Source organism: Carassius carassius, chromosome 50 (assembly GCF_963082965.1).
Source record: "Carassius carassius chromosome 50, fCarCar2.1, whole genome shotgun sequence".
Lineage (NCBI taxonomy): Eukaryota > Metazoa > Chordata > Actinopteri > Cypriniformes > Cyprinidae > Carassius > Carassius carassius.
In genome coordinates, this window is record NC_081804.1 from 9,651,438 (window position 1) to 9,675,869 (window position 24,432).

General features: G+C 36.9%; 1 protein-coding gene across 4 annotated transcripts; it reads right to left on the bottom strand.

The window, feature by feature from the left end:
• Positions 1-639: 639 nt before the first annotated feature.
• On the bottom strand, positions 640-22,507 carry LOC132133548 (plasma membrane calcium-transporting ATPase 1-like). Of its 4 annotated transcripts, XM_059546424.1 has the most exons (22): positions 22,380-22,450; positions 20,213-20,344; positions 18,621-19,037; positions 15,725-15,922; positions 14,654-14,911; positions 13,836-13,961; positions 13,466-13,699; positions 12,621-12,656; positions 10,211-10,357; positions 9,836-10,050; positions 9,495-9,737; positions 8,917-9,158; positions 8,231-8,468; positions 7,889-8,068; positions 7,722-7,809; positions 7,527-7,633; positions 4,736-4,927; positions 4,434-4,647; positions 2,988-3,199; positions 2,799-2,906; positions 2,523-2,711; positions 640-1,215 (listed from the first exon to the last, which is right to left on the bottom strand). In XM_059546424.1, exons 3-22 carry the CDS (start codon positions 18,808-18,810, stop codon positions 880-882), a joined length of 3,753 nt encoding a protein of 1,250 aa, XP_059402407.1. In that variant the 5' UTR covers positions 18,811-19,037; positions 20,213-20,344; positions 22,380-22,450; the 3' UTR covers positions 640-879. The 4 variants fall into 4 exon arrangements, with proteins under 4 accessions (XP_059402407.1, XP_059402408.1, XP_059402406.1 ...); XM_059546425.1 differs by lacking the exon at positions 20,213-20,344 and having other exon boundaries at positions 22,380-22,507; XM_059546423.1 differs by lacking the exon at positions 22,380-22,450 and having other exon boundaries at positions 20,213-20,446.
• Between the last annotated feature and the right edge of the window lie 1,925 nt (positions 22,508-24,432).

Here is a 24,432-nt window from a genome sequence, read left to right on the forward strand (position 1 = left end):
GCTCAAGGGCACCTAAGTCGTGGTATTGAAGGTGGAGAGAGAACTGTACATGAACTGCCCCCACCCACAATTCCTGCCGGCCCGGGAGTCGAACTCACAACCTTTCGATTGTGAGTCCGACTCTCTAACCATTAGGCCACGACTTCCCAAACAGCTGGCCAGTACGGGGACAGTACTGACAGTACAGTACTGTGGTTTAAGGAGGTGGGGTGGATCAAAATTGATAAAACACTCTAAACAGAAAATATAATATTTAGCACAGCCTTCAACATTGGTTGATTTAAAAAGAAAAAAATGAGCACAATGTACCACTGTAAACCAGTTAACATTTCATTCCCTTAATAGACCTTGTGCATGTCATTTTTGCAAGTGCAGTGCAGTTAAGCTACATTTCATGAAATAAGAGGCCCATAAAAATTGTCTTTTACCATCCAGCTGTACCCCTTTAAAAATGTTGAGGCATTGCATATTTTCCTAGCTTTCTAAAAATAAAAATAAAAAAATGATTTAGAGGCAAATAGTGCACTTTCAAAAACTGTTTGCTCACAATTAAACAGCAGCAACTACATGTGAACCTTTTGCATCCAAAATAAGAACTTGTCCAAAAACTGCTCAAACATTTTTACCTATCTGAACAGCCGAAACACCTTATATCAAATTATTTGAATGAGCAAAATATAAGAAAAAAAGAATTTGAACATTTGAGCAACACCATTCATTCACAAACCATACACTTTCAAGGTGTGCAGGCCAAATAAGAAAAGAATGAAAAAAAAGTTTTTCAGATTTTCCAGTTCACTATCAAAGGCTCAGAAGCCTTGACCATCTTCTGAATGTGTCCTCGGTTGTTGATGTGGTCTGACATAGGGTGGTAGCAGATTATAGAGAGGTTTCCAGACTGTGCATTGGGCTTCCAGGAGTCGGCGAAAGGATAGTTTTAGCTATATCTTTGTGCTGATGAAAGCCTCTGTTGTCGATTGCATTGTTGTTCTGATTAGGGGATAAAACTGGAGGCAGTGGGGAAGGAGCGGTGTTTCGTATAGTAGGTGCATCCTCATCTGGGTCTGTGTCATCGATGAGAGGAATGGCTGGCTCTGAATCCTCAATATGGAACTCAGGGTGGCTCATGAAATTGTGAATGGAGCTGCGAGACTTTGGTGTCTCCAGACCGTCGTAAGGGGACATGAAATCCCGAAAAGCATTAACCACACGGATCTGAAGAAAAAGCATCAAAACCAAACTGAAATAAGAGGTCAGTAACATTCAACCATTTAATGCTTACCAAGGCTGCATTTACCTGATGTAATAAAATCTGATTTTTGTTTCAATTACAGTTTAACATGCACTCTCACTATTTTTATTGTAGCCCAGTGGTAAATTTGGGTATATAGTGTAATTGGAACAGGGTGGGTTATGATTAATCTCTCTTACTCTCAAAAAAGAGTCACATGACTATTAAAAAAGTAAACGTTTATTTACTTTAAATAAATAATAGGGGACATCTGACTTCTAAATAAGGAAATATCAGTTTATTTTATATAATTAAAAGGAAATAAATATTTGGTAATTTTATTAAATGACAGTAATTAAAACTGAAGTTTAAAGTTTATATTATTTAGCTGAATAATATTTCCAAAGGTTTTATGCAGTTAGCCTTTTATTACTTTATTTTTACGGTTTTTATGTTACTATTTTTATTGGTCATTTGGGTATTCACGCTGTATAGTCAATAGTGTTTGGCTGCAGGTATGTAAAAGACGTATATACACGTGACCTGGTGAGAGACCAGTTCAAAATTTTACCGTGAGTAAACTGGAACATGTGTGAATGTGTGTGTGAGTGGGCCCACCACTGCATTTGCTAAGACTTGTTTCAGGACACTTGGCGCATTTTTTTTTTGTTATTGTAAAGTTCTCTGTGTATTCTCGATTGTTAGGAAAGAGCTAAGGGGGGGGGACTTTTGAACCACTTATTCTGGTGTAACAAGTGTGATTGAAACTATTGGGGTTTCAAGCTAAATTTTAAAGTGGTTATTATTTAAGTGTTTGGGGAATCTTTTGGTTATTTATTTTTGCATATTCGTTAATATTGAATTTTGGGGAAAGCTTTTATATTCTATTTGCCAAATTCTTTTATTCAATTAAACAAGGGCGTTACCCTATTTTTGCTAAACTAAAAACCATCTCTGGGTCTCATTATTTTTAAATATTCTATTGTCAAAAGGTTTTATAACTCATTAGGTGCACCTTCGTGGTATCCACCTGAACTACACCGAACCTAAGCACCCCCATTCTCACGTAAGTAACTCACAGAGTGGTTGTACGGGTGCTACATTATGATGGCCTTTATATTTTCAGATTGACAAACTGGGACTGGGACAAAATCTATACATTCAAAACATTTAAAAAGTGGCAAAATACATGAGAAAAAGTCAAAAAGACATGTTTAATTAAAAAAATAAAATGAAAATCTAATCAAACTACGGATGTAAGGTATGAAATGAAAGAAGCCTCACTGAGTACCTGTGTTTGAATTCTGTTGAGACCCCTGCACCACAGAACCTGCCCCCTTTTTAGTTCCATTTCAGCGTGGTCGATTTCATCCAGGTCTTCCATCTCCTCCAGCTCATCCTCAGGGATCTCCTCCTTCTGAGTGCCATGTCCCGCTGTCATCAGGAACTTCAGGCGACTTGTGGGAACGGTGGTAATCAACTGTGGGTCAGAGGTGAGGAAAACAATACATCACCCAGTGCATCATTTCAAAAGTCATCAGCAGTTAAAATGATTTTCAAGCCCTACCTGCCCCCAGAGAAGAGAGCCAAAGCCAAGGAAAACACACCATAGCCACTGTTCAACAGAGAGACCTACACAGCTAAAAGGCTTCCCTCCAAACTGCACAATTAGAAACTAAAAAAACAGAACCATGTTGGGATTCAGAACAATTGTTGATAATTGACACAGGCTTATAGAGATTACAATGTGACGTACCTGCAAAACAAAGGTCCCGAATACAATAGAGCAGAAGATCAAGTTATTGAAGATGCCCTTGAAAACATTTCTCTCGCCGTGGATCTTTCGAGCGTTAATCTCATTAAAAAGCTGCATCATCACAAATGTGTTAAAGACAATGGTGTAGTGCTCTGAAGGAGGAGCGTGAAGAGGAGTGTTCCTGCCGCTGTCAATGTCAAAGATCTGTTCACCTGGGAAGAAAATATAATAAATCAGAGATATAATGGCTGCTCAAGCCAAACCCCTTGGATGTGAAATATTTACTAAAATATGTACTTGATTTACTGGAAAAGTCAGTGTTTCCTATTAATTAACTAGACTGTGGCAGCCCACCACAGTAGTGAAAACGCAAGATACCTTAATCCCAGCATGTTTCAAAACGAAGTGCACACTTGACTCATGCAATCAGATTGTCATCAAGTGTTTTCCACATTTCAGAATGGCTCAGTTCACAGTCAATGCAATTAACTTCATTTATGCATGTGCTTTGAGCTTAGCATGCTTTTGTAGCTGTACTTTAAAGGGATAGTTCACACAAAAATGAAACTTCTGTCATCATTTACTCATGCTCAAGTTGTCCCAAAGCTGTATGAATTTCTTTATTCTGCTGAACACCAAAGAAGATTGTGACGAGTGGGGCGGGGCCGAGAGACGTGGGAACAGGAGCGAGGCCGGTGGAGTGATTGGAAATGAGCGACACCTGCTCGACCCACTGGTCTTGAGTCCCACGGAGGAGATGGAGGGATTTAAAACCGGAGCGACGACAGTGACGGACGAGAGAGGACCAGGCCTGGGTTTTAGTTAGCCGGTTCCCGCCTCCTCCTTCCCGTGATCATGGAGTGTTAATTTGCTACAAAGATATTTAGCAGAATGTTGGAAACCAAACAATTGCTGGTCCCCATTGACTTCCATAGTATTATTATTTTTTTCCACTCTACAGAATTTTTATTTTTGGGTGAACTATCCCTTTAAAGTAGACTCAAGCTTCTTTTAGTTCTGATAATGTCTCAGTCCATATTACATTCACATTGGCATTTTAGAAACTCAATCTATTAATAATATGAATAACAACAATTATAATTATCATATTTGTTTGTGTAACTTGAAAATGAAGACAGAAACATTTCTGTTGTAAAATGCAGTTGTATAGTTAAATAAAACATTATATTTGATCCTTTTTATAATTCAGTAGTTACAATAATAAAATGTATATATTAAATTCATCACTTTCAAACATTCAAACTTTAAATATTTAAATGAGTTTTTATTTTGGCAGAATTCTTCTCAAACCTTATAAACTTCTGCCCACAAAAATGTTGGAAATTTAGCAAATGTGTAAATAAAGTGAACTTGGTGAACTTAGTGCATGTTGCGTTCATCAACTTCAACATCAACCCTACTCTAGATGTTTTGTGTGGTGCTTACCGGCAAACAGCAGCGTGAAGATGATGGTTAGCTGATACACAGCATGTCCAAGGATGTTCTTCATCATGGTGCGGGAAATAAGGGGCTTGTTACGGCCGTACGGTTTGCGAAGCAATAAAGCATCAGTGGGAGGCTCCGTCGCCAGTGCTAGTGATGCAAATGTGTCCATAATTAAATTCACCCACAGCATCTGTACAGCTTTGAGGGGGGAGTCCTATGTGAAAAGTTGGACAAAGCAATAAGTTTAATAGAAAGAATGAAGTGGCATTGAGGACAGGAAAAAGAGAAAGCAGAAGTCTGACCTGTGTGATACAGGCTCCAGTAAACGCCACGATGACAGCCACCACATTGACCGTCAGCTGAAACTGGAGGAACTTTGAGATGCTATCATAGACGTTCCTCCCCCACATCACTGCCTTCACAATGCTGCTGAAGTTATCATCTGTCAGGATAATGTCTGATGCCTCTTTGGCCACATCTGTACCAGCAATGCCCTAAAAACAGATCATGACACATCACTGTCAAACTTAATTAAATTTCCAAGAACACTAAACAAAACTATAAACAAAACAATTTTGTTTTTGCCCCCATTTTTCATGAGCTGAACTCAAAGATCTAAGGCTTTTTCTATGTACACAAAAGGCCTATTTCTCTCAAATATTGTTCACAAATCTGTCTAAATCTGTGTTAGTGAGCACTTCTCCTTTGCCGAGATAATACATCCAACTCACAAGTGTGGCATATCAAGATGCTTATTAGACAGCATGATTATTGCACAGGTGGGCCTTAGGCTGGCCACAATAAAAGGCCACTCTAAAATGTCTCAGTATCTGGTGTGACCACCAACTGCCTCATGCAGTGCAACACATCTCCCTCGAATAGAATTGATCAGGTTGTTGATTGTGGCCTGTGGAATGTTGGTTCAATGGCTGTGTGAAGTTGCTGGATATTGTCAGGAACTGGAACACGCTGTCGTACATTCTGATCCAGAGCATCCCAAACATGCTCAATGGGTGACATGTCGGATGAATATGCTTGTCATACAAGAACTGGGGTTTTTTCAGCTTCCAGGAATTGTGTACAGATCCTTGCAACATGGGGCAGTGCATTATCATGCTGCAACATGAGGTGATGGTCGTGGATGAATGGCACAACAATGGGCCTCAGTATCTCGTCACGGTATCTCTGTGCATTCAAAGTGAAGTGAGAAAAAAAAAAAACGGCATCAATAAAATGCACCTGTGTTCATTGTCCATAACATATGCCTGCCCATACCATAACCCCACCGCCACCATAGGCCACTCGATCCACAACGTTGACATCAGCAAACCACTCACCCACACGATGCCATACATGCTGTCTGCCATGTGCCCTGTAAATTGAAAACTGGAATTCATCCGTGAAGAGAACACCTCTCCACAGTGCCAGACGCCATCAAATGTGGGTGTGGCGAGTGGGGCGGGGCCTAGGGACGTGGGAACAAGTAGGGAGGCCGGCAATGATTGGGAAATCAGTGACACCTGCGACCCACTGCCGGTCTCGAGTCCCACGTAGGAGATGGAAGGATATAAAGCTGGAGCGACGACAGTGAAGGACGAGAGAGGACCAGGCCTGGGCTTTTAGTTGTGTTTTGGTTTTATTTGAGCGCACCAGTCGTCCGTGAGGGGCTGGTGCGCTGTTTTGTGTTTATTTTGTATTATTAAAATGTTATTTGATTGTCCGCCGGTTCCCGCCTCCTTCTTCCGGATGAATACGAAGGTTTATATCGTTAGAGTGGGCATTTGCCCACTCAAATCAGTTACGACAACGAACTGCAGTCGGTTGAGACCCCAATGAGGATGACAAGCATGCAGATGAGCTTCCCTGAGACATTTTCTGACAGTTTGTGCAGAAATTCTTTGGTTATGCAGCTGTCTGTGTGGCTGGTCTCAGACGATCTTGGAGGTGAAGATGATGGATGTGGAGGTCCTGGGCTGGGGTGGTTACACGTGGTCTGTGGTCATGAGGCCGGTTGAATGTACTGCCAAATTCTCTGAAACGCCTTTGGAGACGGCTTATGGTAGAGAAATGAACGTTCAGTTCACGAGCAACAGCTCTGGTGGACATTACTTCAGTCATTATGCCAATTGCACGCTCCCTCGAAACTTGCAACATCTGTGGCATTGTGCTGTGTGATAAAAATTATTGTGGACAGCCTAAGGCACACCTGTGCAATAATCATGCTGTCTATTCAGCATCTTAATATGCCACACCTGTGAGATGGATGAATTATCTCGACAAAGGAGAAGTGCTCACTAACACAGCTTTAGACAGATTTGTGGACAATATTTGAGAGAAATAGGCCTTTTGTGTACATAGAAAAAGTCTTAGATCTCTGGGTTCAGCTTATGAAAAATGTGAAAAGTGTTGCGTTTATAAATTTGTTCAGTGTACATTCATGCTAGTTTTGGAAAAATGCATTAAAATACGTGATGGAAACATTAAAGGCACATTAACATTTACCGGTAGTCAGCAACATTTCAATGTGTGATTTGCCATTACTTTGTAATTAATTGTGAAATTTCCTAGCAATCTATTAGTGATATTTTACACTAATTTCAGTTTTATTAAGTATACTTCAAAACCATTAACATATTTATTGGCATAACACTTAAGACTAACTGATATAAAGTTATAATTAAACTTTTTTGGAGTATTTCTTTATTGCACAATGAACCTTATACGGTTATTTGGCCCTCCAATTATGGGCCAAACTGCACATTTACACCTGGCGTAAAGTGGCATAAGGCATGGCATAAGTGTTTTTGCTAGTTTCAGCCTAACACAGTTCTCATTTTCCCATCCTGTGCTGCATTGTTTAAATAGCAAATACAGTTGCACCCATTTGTGCACTCATGGGCGTGCTGGTGTAAAAAAAGATTACAACTCCCCCCAAACATTAAAAATCTCCCCAAAATACTGTACTTCTAACTCTCACAGCCTCATTTTCATTCCTGTCAGAAATTAAATATCCCAATACCCAGACAAAGGTCCTTTCAGATTAAATCTGCAACTTGAAACAAAATTGTAGTTTTCAATTCTGAAAAGTCCTACCATTGCAAATCCAACATCAGCTTTTTTTAGCGCAGGGCCATCATTGGTTCCGTCTCCAGTGACAGCAACTACTTGTCTCTGTTCTAGTATGGTGCTGTCAATTATACCTGAAACAGACATCAAAACATTTTATTTTGCGGTCAGACTGTATTAGTCACCACAAATTTAACAACAGTCCTGTTTAAATCTCATTACCTTTGACCAATGTATGCTTATCAGTTGGAGAAGATCTCGCAAGTACACGCAGTTTGGGCCAGATCTTGTCCAGCCGCTCTTGCTCAATCTGAAAATATGATGAGGTCTTTAATATCAACCATTCATTTGAATGAAAACTGATCCATTTTTTATTTTGACCACCTCACCTCTCCAAGTTCATTGCGTATTCGTTTGTTGAACTCTTTTCCTTCAAGGCAAAGGAAGTCATCGCCTATATGGAGAATGCCGCACTTGGTTGCAATAGCTCGAGCGGTGTTAATGTTATCCCCTGTCACCATGCGCACAGTGATGCCTGCTTGCTGGCACTTCTTAATAGCATCGGGGACCTGTGGTGATTATACCATCTGGTGTTAAGTGTCAACAAACACATGCTGACTAACAGTAATGAGCACTTCAGCATGTCTTTGCTTTGTTTTCACTGTCAAATGTATATTTTCCACATAAAGTGGATGGAATAGGAGTGAATTAATGGTCAAGTGAGCAGTTACCTCTGGCCGAACAGGATCCTCAATGCCCACCACACAAATGCAGGTAAGTCCAGTCAGGATATCTGCCTCATTATCCCAATCAGGCTCCCCATCCAAAACAGGGAAGTCCCTGTAAGCGAGGCAGATGGTCCTCAAACCCTCAGAGGCCATGGGCTCAATCACCTTTTTCACCATGTCATCCCGATCAATGGGCCTGAAGACTTTGGCTTCGCCATTGGCTGTCAGGACTTGACAGCACCTGGGCAAATATTAAATATTATGAAAGTGTTATAACTTTTTGGAAAGTTAATGAAACAAGCATGTAGTTTCACATGCATATTTAAACTTTGAACCATGCAGATTTCACATTCAAGTTCACCTTTTCCTGTGAATATGGCGTGTTGACCAACAGAAAGGTGCTTGGTTTAAAAGTGGCTTCTGTGTGACTGGTGCTTTGTGCATCACTATATTATTGAAAGTCAGTGAAATTTTGCTAATGTAACAGAATCTAAAGTGTTATCAAACTTTTAAATGGTCTACATACCCAGGAACACTGGACTAAAATATTGATGACTCAACCTGAACTATAAAGATTTTTTGACCAATGAAGTGCTCTGTTGAATGAGAACATCCTTCACCATAATAATACAATTTGTATTATTATCTAGCAAATAGCAAATCACCTGAAATATTAAATGCGTACTTACTTCCTCAGGAGGATTTCTGATGCTCCTTTGCTGAACATACGGTAACTTCCATCTCGATTTTTTAGGACTGTGCTCATGGATTTCCTGACTGAGTTGAAAGTGTAGACTTTATAAATTTTTTCCTCAGGATATTCATTGCGAATGGCTTGGTAATCTTTTCGTAATCCAGTGATAAACCCTAGCAAGGCACATTCAGTTTTGTTCCCAATTTGACGGGGCAGACCGCCCTCTTTCTCAGCAGCCTACACAGAATAAAGTGTTCATCAAAATCATGAAACCAAGTCTAGTCTAACAAAAAAGTACGCAAAAAAACAAATAAAATAAATATTGCATAATGTTGACTAAAAAAGTTTAAATACAGTGTGGCTTAAAAGTCTGAAACCACATTGATTTATCTTTAAATAAATGATAATATCTTATTTAAAAAATATATTTAAATCAATAAATCTTCAAACAAACATGAATTTGAAATAATGACAAATTCTGACATAAATTGAAACACATTCTCTTGAGGACACGTTTTTTTGGATCCTCTGTATATTTAAAAGTTCACGTTCAGGCAAAATATAGTTGGCTACCATTATTTTTGAAGTATATGCACAGTTAACACTGATGCCTGTGACGAGAAGATTCATGATGTTGCCAGGAATCAGATCAGGTTCCGGGACCTTCTTGTAGTGTCTGTCTCCAATATACACCTGAACCACTGTCATTCTGTTCATGGTTAGCGTGCCTGTTTTATCAGAGCAAATTGCAGTGGCATTTCCCATTGTCTCGCAAGCGTCCAGATGCCTCACCAGGTTGTTGTCCTTCATCATTTTCTACGGGGAATGACAGATGATTTTACTTCATAGATGATTTGACAACTTTTGTATGTACAAGTTTGCCAAGAAACTTCTGCAAAAGACAGACCACTTACTTTCACAGAATAGGCCAATGAAATAGTGACAGCAAGCGGTAAACCTTCAGGCACGGCAACAACCAGCACAGTGACGCCGATGATGAAGAACTTGACAAAGAACTGGATGTAGACAGGAGTGCAGTCTTTAATCCAGGGAAGCCCTTGAATCCAGAAAGTGTCCACCAAAAACAGCGCCACAAGAATGAGGACTGTGATGGCTGACATGAAGAGCCCTGGAAAAAAACACACACACATGAACATTACATTCTTCACAAGTCTTACTTGGAGCTTTAATACAAGGAAAAACCAATGAAGTGGACCAAAAAGAAAAAATTCTGTACACTGTAAAATGTTTATTTATTTTATTTTATTATTAATTAATTTATTTTTTACCTGCTTTCCCGATTTGTACCGCTAGTTTGGTAAGCTTCCCTTGAAGTACTGATTTCTCTTTCTTTGGAATCTTGTTTTTTTTCGGCTCTTCTTCTGTTTCATCATCACTGTTGAGGGGCTCCATCTCCACTGTGCCTCCATCCTTCTCTGAATAAGGCAGAAACCAGTGATGTTAAAATAAATCTAACTTAAATGTACTTATAATCTGTGTGATAAATGTTGTCCTGTACAATGGTTATGCTATTGCATGTATCAAACTGTTATTAAACTACCAAAACATGTTTGTCATGTAAAATAAAATGCGCTTTTAAACACTTTTAAAGTGTTTATTGGGCTGCCAGAAATGTTGCAAGCAGAATTTAAAGTCATATTGCCCAAATGAACACCAGAATGCAATACACTACTTTTTAAAGGTTTGGGGTCAGAAAGACTCATGTAATGTTTCGAAAGAAGTCTTATGTTCACCAAGACTGCATTTAATTGATAAAAATAAGAAAATTAATATTGTGGAATATTATTACAATTTAAATAACTGTTTTCTATTTTAATAAATATTTTAATTATTTATTTACGTGATGGAAAGTTGAATTTTTAGCAGCAATTACTCTAGTCTTCAATGTCACATGACCCCAAACAGTATACAGTATATTTACCTTTTATTATACCTTTTTTTATGTATTTGGTGTAATGAAATGTGTTTATGTGGTTTAAGGTTCAAAAAACACATTATTTTAAACATAATGTACATTGTTGTTTCTCCTCTATGCCCTGCCTTCTGAAACACATTCGATTTCTGAAAAGCAAGGTGTACACTGATTGGCCAGCTATCCAGTACGTTGTGATTGGCCAAATGTTTCAAGTGTCTGACGGAAATGTTATGCCCCTCAACATATATTGTTATGGCGTGACCCCGTCAGAACACCAGCATGACAGGACAAAAACAATAAAACCCAAAAATGAGGCACTTGCTGCATCCAGTGGGGACATAATTACTGATTATAATGACTTATACTGTCTTTTTACGCGTTGCGTTGCCGTGTAAACATAAAACCATGTCTGCATTTGTGATCGGAGAAATTACAAAAAAAAACAAGCGCTACTCTACACTGCTCAAAACTCGCCTTTGAATCATCAGTGGCAAATCCTTTACATATGTAAACCTACTTACATACCATGAGTCATAAGAGCCAGAATGTCCTTGCTCTGGGCATGACGAAGTGAGTAGTTTCACTTTCAAAATGAAACACAAAGTTTCTCCACGAAATGGCACCGGGGGCAACAGCTAGAATAAAAGGTACACCTTCTTTCTTTGCGTGAACATTTGGGTGGCGTTTTGCAAATCTTCCCACATCGTGATGTAGAGATGTGAGGACGTGTTTAAACGAGCCACTTCAGGGGGGCGTGGACAAGTCCTAACTTTTATAAAGAATATCTCTTTGGATTTTATACATTAGTCTTTGCTACTTTACAGATCTTCTTTATGCACCAAGAGCTTTTAACACTCCAAAGAGAAAGGAAAAATTTAAAAAGTATCATTTGACCCCTTTTAAAACTGTTTAAAACCATGGAAATAGTCTAATCAGCATGGAAAGAGTGAAGAGCACAGTTAGCTATTAGATTCAACCATATGTTCACAAAACATTCTCACAACTTATTCACTCAATACATAAAGAAAGAAAGAAAGAAAGAAAGAAAGAAAGAAAGAAAGAAAGAAAGAAAGAAAGAAAGAAAGAAAGATACACAATGCGTGCAGATCAACTACTGACTGAACTAAGTCACTGACTGCTATTTCATGTAATGCTCCTGCAGTGGTTCTCAACTAGTTTTGTCATACAAAAGATACCAAAAATAAACTTAATATCAAATACTGAAATGTGTTAATATAATAATGAACTACATATGCCCATCAGTGTACACAATTATTAATAAAACAGTTTGAATATGGAAAATGTCAAATTTGGCTTAAAAATGTCTCTTAAATTTAGATGGGTTCTGGCAAAAAAAAGAAAAAAGTAAAAAATTGTGGCCAACACAAATCATGCATCTTAAGTACACATGAACCCTTGAAGCTGTCTGGTTCAAATTTTGTTGCATTTGCATAGTTTGTTCATGTTTTCTGACAATGAGAGAATGACACCTGACTAATTTGATTAGATTTATCCAAGTGGTAGATGAATTTGCTCAAAACCAAGTTTTGGTCCACGTTTGGTGTTGATTTACCAATAAAAGATACAGGAAGCAATGCCCAATTATATGTTTAGCTGCATATTATTTTTTTGCATTTAGCATTTTTTTTAACCATGACAACAGATCTGTGACCCATTTTTACATCACGACCCACCAGTTGAGAATCACTGATCTAAAGGAAACACTATGATGTATGGTTACAGCATAAGTGCCTAATACACACCTTTCTTTTTATCGGTTACATCTGGCTTTTTGGCTGCTGAAAAGTGACATGAATCAATCAAATATCTGTGATTTGGAAATGATGTGACTCTTGCAGTATCCTTGTTGAATATGTTTAAAATGACGTATCTAGTACCTGGCCAAAACAATGCATTTCAAATAACTTGCATACACTGTAAAAAGTGACTGTAATTTTAATGGTAAAAAACTGTGAAAATGCTACAGTACAAACCTGTTGAATGGTTAACCGTAATTTCCTGTAAAGTTTACAGGGAAAAATCGTAAACTGACATTCCCAGAATTCTCTTCGTTGCATTTCAAATTTTGTTTGAATTTGATGCTTTTTCTTTGAAATAACTATGTTATGTTTATTATGGTTGTATGTTACATATAATGTTGTTAAATTAGTGTTTATTGCATATTTCAGTTTAATGAGTCTCATCATGATTTACTGCTTGTGAGAATGACACTGTGTATCTTCTATATATTTTATTATTTAAAAGCTGCTTGTGATGGGCTTTGGTTCATCACATATCTTTCTCATCACCACCTGCATTTGGTGGTTATCAGTGTATTACAAAGGTACAAAACAGATTTCAGTACTTCAGTAGGTTGATATATTAACATTATATCAGTTAATGAAATTACGGTACTAAAATGTTGTTACCGTATATTTTACAGTAGAATTCTGGAAACCACAGCTGCCGGTTTTTACCATAATTTTTTTTCACAGTGTATTTACTAAAAGTTTAATTTGGAGCGAAATCCCAAACTTGGTTAGTACTGAATGGATCCTTAAGGATTTATATGGAAATGCATTTCATGAACCCATCTTTAGGGACATACTTTTCTTTTTTTCTTTCTTCTCCTTCTTCTTCCTCTCCATTTCTTTCTTTTTCTCTTCTTTCTCCCGCTTTTTCTCCTCCTTCTCCCTCTTTTTCCTCTTCCTCTCTTCTTTTTTCTCCTCATCATCATCATCATCATCTCCGCGTCCAAGGAGAGTGAAGATGATCCCTGTCTGAGAGTTCACCCCCACTGCTATGACCAGCATTTTTCCGGAGCCCTCCATCACATGCGTGCCTGAGCAAACAGGGCAAAAGTTGGCACATAACAGGTACTGTATATAAGTATGACAATGGCAAAACTGCATTAGTCTTGACCTTTAGATTGATACTATTATTGTCACATTCAAAAAAAAAAAAAGAAGAGGCAAAACCTGAAAGAAGCATGGGGTCTTTGTCCACAGTTTTTTTGACATGGTCCGACTCTCCAGTGAGGGAGCTCTCGTCAATTTTTAGATCATTGCTTTGGATTAGTACACCGTCAGCAGGAAGGAGGTCACCTGCAAACACAAAGCAAAGGACAGATGGCGTCATCTGAGACGCAATAGGCAGATGTTTGCACAGCAAGCCAAAAGAGAGGTTTTCAATTGAGCACAGCAAATGGCAAAAAAAAAAATGTATATGCTTTAGCATTATTTTTTTATAGAGCGGTTAAGCCATGATAAAAGATAATTTCATAATTTACCTTCATACAGCTATTTTCCATACAACAACTGTTCATTCCATGACTGTCAAGCTCCAAAAAGTAAAAATACCAATGAAAGAACTAAAAAAGCAGTTTAATTCTTGACTTGCTTTGAATCTTTAATCTAGCACTTTAACATGCAGAATTTAAAAGATGGTATGTTGTGTTCATTGATGTTACACAAGACTCAAACACTATTTCAATCTTTCTACCTTAAAACTACATGTTTATTTGAAGCTTATTTGTTTATTCGCTATAATTAAATGGAAAATGTGAAAGTAAATCCTACACCATTTTTTTTTCAATGTAGATTTTTTTTTTTTTACCTTTTTTTTTTAAGCTTGACAGATATGGTCACCATAAACTGTCACTCTATGGCAAGAGCTGCATAACCATTCTTTAAACATTTTAATTTCACAGCATATGAGTTTAAAGAAATATATCAAGCCTAATTCTTAATTGTTTAATATATTAAAAAAAGCATCTTAAGGGAGACCATAATTTTACCATATTTTACTTGTGCAATGTCTCCAACCACAATCTCGGCCACAGGAATCTGAATGACTTGACCGGCTCGGAGCACAGTGAACTTCTGTTCTTGTTCAATGCGGTTCTGCAGTCCACGGAATTGCTTTTCCTTGCTCCAGTCATTAAAGGCTGTGACAAGAACCACGCAAACGACAGACAAGAGGATGGCAGCACCCTCAATCCAGCCCGCCTCTGTCTCACCCTCGTCCTCAACTCCTCCAGCCGCCCTACCACAGTCTGCACCAATGAGAAAGTCACTGTAAGAAATAACTGCTACAGCAACTTGTATGTATAAGTCTTATATATATATATATAAGATGTTCATATAAACTTTCTATTCATCAAAGAATTCTGAAGAAACTAATCAGTTTCCCCCAAAATATTAAGCAGCACAACTGTTTTCAACAATGATAATAATAAGAAATGTTTCTTGAACGACAGATCAGCATAATAAAATGCTGATACTGAATACTAAATAGCATACTAAAATGATTTCTTAAGTATCATGTTACACTGAAGATGGCTGCTGAAAATTAAGCTTTAACATCAAATTAATATATTACTTTTTAAAATATCTTAACACACAAAACTATTTAAAAAAAAATATTTTACAATAATTAAGTATTGCTTTTACTGTATTTCAAATAAATGCAGCCTTCAAGCTCCCTTCAAAAACATTTTTAAAAAAATCTTTCCAACTCCAAACACTTGAACAATATGTAAGTCTAAAATGTTGATAGGATATTTGAGGTGCATAGCTGCATTTACAAGCAGGGTACATTTTTAGTAAAGGAAGAGAAGGACTGTGCAATTGCAAACACAAAATAACATGATTTGCAGGATTTTACTGCTAAATGTGCAGCAGAGCTCAGTTAAAAGTATTTTTTTACCCTAAAAACAGAGGTCCTGAGTGAGCTGAATACATAATAGCACTACGTCACCTTCAGGACATGTTACAGTTTCAGATTAATTGTTATTCAACAGCCCCACTGAGCAAATAAAACAGAGGTATGTTATTCATAGTGAGCTTAAAATCCCTACGATACTCACTTTCTCTCTCTGCATTAGGAGGTTTATAGAAGGAAAGGCCTAAGGATATTATTGCTGCAACTTCCAAAATAATTAGAGTCACATCCTGCAATGCTTCCCACACTAGCTGTAGGAATGTCTTTGGCTTTTTAGGAGGTATAAAATTCTTTCCAAATTCTTCTTTTCTTCTCGAAATGTCATCAGAATGACCACTTAACCCTAAACAGAGAGAAAGAGCAGAATAAACATTAAGATATTTGGTATGGAAATAAATAGCAAGTAACACATTGAACGTTACTCCAATAATCTGTTTTATAAAAAAAAAAAACAAACAAAAATCAGTGCATCTCATTACCATTACAGAAAATATTGAGGTATAGATTATAAAACTTATAAAGATTACTGTCATAAAATGGAGCAAAAAGCAAATAACCGCAACAAAAATGTAACTTTTTTTACCATATCAAATAAGCTTATTGTTCTGGTTGAAAAAAATATTATACCATTTTTATTACACCATATAAAAAGATATAAAACTACAGTCAAGATATCTAACAACACCTCCAGATTGTACAAAGATTTCTGATAGGTCACTCAAGATAATTATTATTGACCATGTTTGAATCGCTTATGACATTTAGATGATCTTAACATCCGTATGGCATATAGTTTGCAACTGCACATTTAAAAACATATTTCGAAATAGTACAATGACAGATGGATCAAGTTTAATTTTAAAACACTTGAGAAACTGAATTGGATTTGGAGAGGGTTTTTACTTTGCTATTCATTTGAAATATAATGGATTCCACAAAATACCAGTTTTCCACTCCCCACGCAAGCAAGAGCACAGCCTGAACACTAACACAGTGTAATCCCTCTCTTCCTTCCCTTGCTCAATTACAAAACGCTAGTCCTCTGCCCCCTCAAAGGTTTACCCACTGTTGGCAAGGGCAAAAATGACTGTAAACCCCATGCAGCAGAGCATCGCCAGTGAGATTAGCATGAAGCGGAGCAATGAAGAGCCTGCCTCGATTTAAGGTGAGTGGGATTACATGAGGTAAATTGATCTGGTCCCACCTGTCACAACTACAGCTGTCTGTTATGGCTCATGACAGAGCTAAATATGTCAGTGCGGAGTGGTAAGCCAGTGCATATCGAAGTGGAAAATATAAATGGATGACTAGGTAAATAGGCATTTACAAAACAATAATCAAGGTCTAATTTTATCAAGAGATAGGACTCTTTCATAAAAGACAGATTGTGTATTTATAATACACATACAAATCTTAAATGAAAGAATCACAAGAGGAGAGTGTAAACATATTTCGCTGGAATTATCAAGGGAAACATAAGCTGATCATGGTGTTAGACAAATGATTGGAGTTGAGCTCGCTGAAATAATATAAAGACAGGTTAGTCTAAACTAGAAGCACAGAAAGAGATGGATAAAAAGGTAAGCAAAAATAAGCAAAAAGAGGAACTGTAAAATCCAAGATGACATGATGGTCACTTTTGATAACCTAAGTAACAAGAAAGTAACAAGAAAAGCAATAATGTTCAGTGGTAAAACATCTTTTGTCAACTGATTGACACATAATAACTGTAATTTGCTTAGAAATGATGTACTGTAATTGTAGCTTTCATTCCTAACCAGGGTCACTTGGAATGATTCAGAGAAAAATATATAAAACAGAAATAAGAATTGAAATTATAAGGGCTGTCAATAGTTTAAAATAAAGGTAACACTTCATAATAAAATGTACCATTAGTTAATGCATGAATGTTTTGATTTTAATAATGTATTAGTTGAAATAATCATTGACTAAGATTAATAAATGCTTTAGAAGTAAATGCTTTATTTAGTACATAGTTAGTTCATGTTAACTAATGTAAATACATGAACTTAATTTAAAGTGACATAATGATAATGCAAAATTATATGCTGTAAAACAAGAGTTAGACTTGAAAAATGGAATATATCTAGGTAAACTGCATTTGCTTGATGACAATCCTTTATAATATGGTCAAAAATAGACATGCTAACAGATTAGCAACTGTATAAAGTGGTACAACTTCTTCTTAAAGACACATCCTTTCAACTGGATCATGCAACTGAACTATGTAGTTCATTATATGTCATTATAGCTCCACTGTCAAAGGGAAATTCTGAGAGAATTTTTTAAAGCTAAAATATCATCCTTGGTGAAAGCTACAGAGCTAATGGTGAAAGGAAAAAGCACATGGAAAAAGATGTCTGAAACTTCTAATTGCTAATTAGTTATTTAGCTCACACAATTATCCAAAGCGATTATGCTGCACTTGTTACGGAGACAGTTTTCCACGAAGAGCCTGAGGTTAAGTGCCTTGCTCAAGGATGAAATGGTGAGAGGTCATGGACCAACCCTCAAGTTTAAACATACAACCTTTGCTCAGCTCAGATCTATAACCACCAAGTTGTCACTAAACCATTTGGTTAAATGTTTCTTTATTCTAGGAATGCATGATATTTAGATACCATCTTGGTAACCGGACGATATTAGAGACTTTTTTTATGTATTGGTATCACTTGATATTGGATATTTAATTGTGCATGCTTATTTCCTCTGTTTTTATATTTAGATTACCTTATTGTCATCTAAGGCTCAGCACACAATTTTATACACTGTTAAATGCAGTCTTAAGCAAATCTTAAAATTTATTAGACCATTTATTAGTTATCGGCAATGATCTAAAAATAATTATATGAAAATAATAATCAACATATTGTCCAAAATTGCAAATTCTGTAAATTTTCCAATTTAATTAAATATACATTTTAGCCGGTTTATTCATTTTGGTGTTAAAAGAAGTGTGCATTTTTATCAATGTCATTTAATGCATAAACATTAACAATGGTAACAAAGGAAATATTTACCATCTATTGGTGATGATTTTAACCTGGAACAGAGTCCCTGAACATCTCCATAGCACTCCTGAATCCTTTGTAATCCATCGGTCCCTCTGAGTTCCATGAGGGATCGAAGTTCTTTGAGTGTGCAGCCAAAATCTCCATCATGATTGGCCTCTGTCTTGTACTTCGACCCACGGAATGAGTTTTTGGCCATAGTTCTGCTGAAGTGCACCAAAAAATGGAGGAGAAGTGGCTTCCCCTGAGGTAAGCGGTGACAATATCCAGACTTTATTCTTCAAGGACACAAAAACCGACTCTTCTGATGAGACACCAGATGTAATTCAAATGCCATTTCCATTTTATTTTCTGGTGTATTTCCTCTCATCTTAGGTTGACCAGAGTCACATGAGGTCAAATCATCAGGTTTGCACCAAGTTACATCTAAAACAAAAAAACATAAGCAAGCTCATTCCCATGTCAGCTTATATGACCATTTAAGCCAAATAATTTCAACTTGAAGCCAAATAAAATGTGATTATTCATGTACTGTCACATCTGTCAGATCAAGTGATACCACTGTCAATCAACACAATTGGTTAAAGATGGTTAAAGATGATGTTGACAGGTATGCAAAGTGACAGCTGGCTTTTGTAATGGCCCTTGAGTGGAAAGATCTGTCACGTCTACTTAAAGAATGGAAGGCTAAAATTAGTTCTGTTACATAAAACCAGCATCTCGTCTAGAAGAGAGACCTGCCAAAGACAACAGACATGACTCAAAAGTTGGGTTTGAAAAAAGAAAGAAAGTGGGAAACAAAGTATTCGAAAGAAAGTGTAATTAGAAGGAAAACAAATTTGAAAAAGTGTTATATTAATATTGTTTATTATTTATATTTCAGTTTTAGTTTGTTTCTATTAATTTCAGTGCTTCATATTAAATTTATTTCAGTTAGTTGTAAAGGCAGTTTTTCTAATGGTCATTTAGTTCAAGTTTTATCTTTTAGTTTTAGGTAATTATAATAACCATGGTTTGAAAAAAAAAAATAATAATAAACAATTTCCACCAAAATCAGCAATGAAATCTAGGATTTTTTATAGTTGTAAATTTCTTTTTTATTTAACAATTTTTATTATACAGACAAAAAAAAGTTTACATTAAATCATTAAAGAGACAAGCATAAAAAAGAAAACATTGTCTGCACTTTTATCTTTTTACATATTCCTTTCCAACATATAACTAAATAAGGAAAGAAAACAGAAATAATTGTAAATTATGTTGAGATTCAAAGGCTGTTTGCGGTGACATCAAAAGCCCTCTCAAAGGTCATGGACATCAAAACATGTTTGGGTCATCCTGAATAAATTTGCATTTTTAAGACTTTAAAGCACCGCTTATTTCTTTGATCATTAAATGTTTCCTCACAAAACTATTGGAGTTCTACATTTACCTTTTTATCTGCATCAAATGAGATAAAATGTTTTATTTACCAGTTACATAAGAAAACCTGCCAAACAAATGACTAAGATATTGATTTTACAGAAGCACTAAACTAAAACAAACCATGAGAGTCAATGTACTTTAATTCATTATCATAAAACAGATGGAAAAGTACTCACAGATTTGTTTTACATGTCCATTCTGGCAACAATGAGACAAATGCAGTCCCCCGACCAGCGCAGTCAGAAGGTGCTGCTTTCAGAGACTGAGCGACTCGCCGTCGAGTTCAACTACTCCAAACAACACAAAGTCTGTACCACAAAGCAAAATGCCAAATTGCTCCTTTACTACATTACATTATTTGACCTTCACTGTACGGTCTTGCGGCGCAGAGTCTCCACTAGAGGAAATGGCTTGCTGAATGATTATCTCAGGAAAGCTCCTTGCTTAATCTAATTAGTCAATCTGTGGCAGTAGTGAGACACAGAGCCACTGCTGCCATAGAGAAGACTACGAACTGTTGAACACAGACAAACATATTCACTCATTCCTAGAGACCCTCAGTTCATTCAGACTTCTGGGGGAACTAAGTGCAGCCGGATAAAGCCAGAGCCACAAGAGCTCTTCTGTATACAAAAAGCATTTATTTGAATCACAAAACAGAGTTGTACCAGTAAAAGATGAATTTGATAAAGAATTGCTAGAATAAGGCTTAAAGAAACAGCCTGAATGTCTATATTAGATGTATTATGTATAATTTATTTACTGGTATAGCAAGATTATCTTTTGATAAAAAATATCTTCTCCACAGCACCTTTTTCATTTCTGTTTAAAACTAAATTATCTCGAAAATAATCTGGATACGGAAATAATTTGTGAACGTTTCTGTGGCAGAATGCTGCAAATCTATATTTACTCATGCTGTGAATGAGTGTGAGTCACATTGTGATGCCGCATGATGCTCTGCAAGTCAGATGTGGAATATTACCGTCTAAATAAAGTAAATAAGTGAGAAATGTTAATGAATGAGAATTTGACAGGAATAACTTGCCATTCTAAAGGGCAAAGTAAATATATATCTATATCCAGACAGAACTTGTCTAGTGTTGTAGCCTATATTTTTTTGCTGTGTGACACATAACTCCTTTTTTTTCCAACAAAGAAATAACCTTTCACAGGCCAAGCTCTTTCATAATGCACTTTGTATAGAGCGATCCAACACTGTCTCTACTGGCTTGAATATCTAGTGCTTCAAAACGTCACAAAAGTCAAAGTCTTTCAGTAGTTTTGAAGGATTTACCTTAAGTAATTAATTTGATATTTACTCAATGTGACACATACTCATCTTAAGAGTTTATATCAAATGTTTACATCAAAATATTAAAGTGTTTTTGGCTACATTTGTTATGTGTAAACATATAATAAGATAAACAATGATATGCAATTCATCGACGTAAGGAAAGCAGATTTGTCTATGAAGGTGCGCTTGAACAGCGAACTGTTGCTATGGTTACCACCTCCTAGCCGAATGCAACTTGTGTTATTAGCATCTATAGCATCTGTAATGAAACTTCGGCATCAGCGTCTGTAATGAAACTTCAGCGTTATCCAAACAAAACTTGTATATAAATATAACGTATATTTTAGGCCTATATATATTAAAGAATGCTTTAAGACCACATCAACTCCCCTTTCGCACCCTGACTGGCTAAAATGTTGCTATTATGCCATTCTCCAATTTCGTTACCATAAAATTATAAACAAATTATAACCCTAACTTGAAGACGAATCAAACCCAAAGCTCACTGACCACCAAAGCAAAAAGCATGTCACAAGGCAGTTATGAAATCATTTTGCTTTCAATGCAAATAGCACTGCGCGCAGTAAAGGGCCCATGATCTCTATCTTGAAATATGCACATTACGTTTACAAGACAGACTAAAAAAACTCTCAATCAGTAAACTAGATTTGACCGACGCAGGCGAAAATCTACCAGAATAACCTACAAGCAGTTGACATTTAATTATCTGCAGAGATTCATCTGAAAACATTTTTTGAAGGAACAGTAGCCTAATGAATTAGCATAAAGAATAACAATTTGCTGTCAGAAAGTATAAAGCAGAGCATTTAGGATAAGAAAAACAGGCATGCAAAACAAAAACAAAAACGAGTCTTAATAACACGATTCCCATTAGAATAACTTTAAACAATATGTTTCCGCTATTAAACATTTTCTGTCTCTATTGACTTGCTATTTGGTCCCTACTGTAGTATGTGTAACAACCATTTTAGCACAAATAGTGTATAATAACAGCTTTTCTTTGCTTAGGCTACATGTGTACTCACTTTGGACCGGTGCGCGTCAGTTCCTGGGCATCAACAGTCTCTCGCCGTGGATCCACACTCATCCGTGACGACCCGCCCACCGCGCTCTAGTCCGTGGAGTATTTACGTCAGAGGCGCGGCTCGGGATTTAACTCACACTCCCATTGGTCAGTGCTGGTCCCAGGTACAGGTGTCATCCCTTGCTGAAACAGCTGTCATCACCAGCAACCAGCAAAGACACGTCGGTGTGACGGATAAGCGAGCCATGGTAAACTTGATGTATTATTATTAGCAACAAGAGGAAAGCCATAGATTTACAAATTATTTTACTAAAGACTGTAGCTCAACATCCATTTGACCCTAAAAACAAATGGCACAAGGCAAAGTAAAACCCCGCCTTCTTTGATTTGATTGGCCATCCCAAACATTGACACTGATGAGTGCTGAGGCTGAAAAATATAACTTTTGTTATTCAAATGTCAAACAGAGTAATTGGTAATAAAATGTAGCAGAGCAGCATCAAGATTATTACAAACTGGGGTGTACTGTTTGGACATATGTATTTATTGGGTATTATAATAATACCCCCACAGACTCTATGGTGGTTACAGCTTTCAAAATATTGCCATAATAAGTATAGAAAAATCCTGAATGTGATGTGTTCAGTTTTTTGATTGTCATGATGAGCTAAAAGCGCACGCAGTTCTTCTCGTCAGCGTTTAACTCCACTGCTCTGTCTCAGGGACGGTAGAGAGCACGACCTCGCTCAAACAGGATTATCTATAAATAGTGCTGCCTATCCGCTCGACTACAGCGTGGCAGGCTCTCGCGACGCGGCCTCCATCGCTTAAACCTGCTGCGCCACAGCCCATTCATTGTCGATTGAGCATCCGCCCCTGCCTCCCATTTGCAGAATTAACCTTTCTGAAAAAAAAGAGTATGCTTATTTGTATTTAATGTGAACTTAAAATCTCACAAGTGTATTTAGAGAGAAAAAAAACCCTGCTTGCAGATAATATTAATGAATTAATATAATATAATATTAATAAAGGCCACTTAAACGGATAGTAGGCCTACGTTCAAATATTAAAAGTCTGTCATTTATGTCAATCCAAACATGACTTTCTTTTTCTGTGAAACACAAAAAAAAAATTTTTGGTAACCTAACAGTTTCTGTTCCCATCGACTTCCATAGTATTTTCTGGCCATATAATGGAAGTCAATTCTTTAAAATATATTTTATTTTCCAAGAAAGTAGGCTTTTATTAACTACATTTTTAGATTAATTTTTAATCTTTTGTCATGCTTTAAAGTGCACATATTTTAATGTGTAATACAATTAAGTGTCTTAAAACATTACATTCAGTTCACACTAAAGTATATTCTTTTAAATGATATTACTTCCATAATAAAAGCATGCTAAAGTCTTATTTTTCACAACAAAAGGCCCACTACTATCATCTATTAATCCCTGGATTATACTACACATTCCCATTTTGTATTAACCCAAGATATCTAAGAGACCAGAACTGTAGATTTTTCCATAATGGTTAAAATTTGGAACAGCTGATCTGAGACTACTTCCTATATTTATCCTAATTCCAGTTCGTCATTCCGAACCAGTCATTCCCCTCCCCCAGCCACGCCTCTGGAAAGTTAGAGATCAAGCCAAATGTCTCTGCTGATCCTGCTCTCCCATATCACCTCAGCACGGCAATGACGCCTGATGATGTCAAACCCTGCCCACACGTGGAGTCAAGCTTGTGTCTGTGCTGCCGGACGTACAGCGTAAAAAGATGTTAAACGCACAAGGCATGTATGCATTATCATTTACAACCATTCACATGCACCAGTGCTCGCTGTCATAGGATTACGTTGGGGAAACACTCTAGCGAACACACACACGCAAACACAGCAGGATTAGCAACACAGTTCCACACAGACATAGTAAGATTACAGAGACACATACAACCCCCTCTTCTTCCCCAACACAGGATGCAGACTGCTGGATTAGAGAGGCACAGATTCACATAGAGGGAAAATACAATACAGTGCTTACAGTGATTTTTAAAGA

Excerpts from the sequence above, each read along its gene's own strand:
- LOC132133548 (XM_059546425.1), bottom strand. The coding sequence starts at position 18,810 with ATGGCCAAAAACTCATTCCGTGGGTCGAAGTACAAGACAGAGGCCAAT. Across the intron at positions 4,928-7,526 it reads CTGATGTTGGATTTGCAATG|GGCATTGCTGGTACAGATGT; the intron begins GTAGGACTTTTC and ends ATCTGTTTTTAG. Across the intron at positions 1,216-2,522 it reads TCAACAGAATTCAAACACAG|ATCCGTGTGGTTAATGCTTT; the intron begins GTACTCAGTGAG and ends CTTTTTCTTCAG.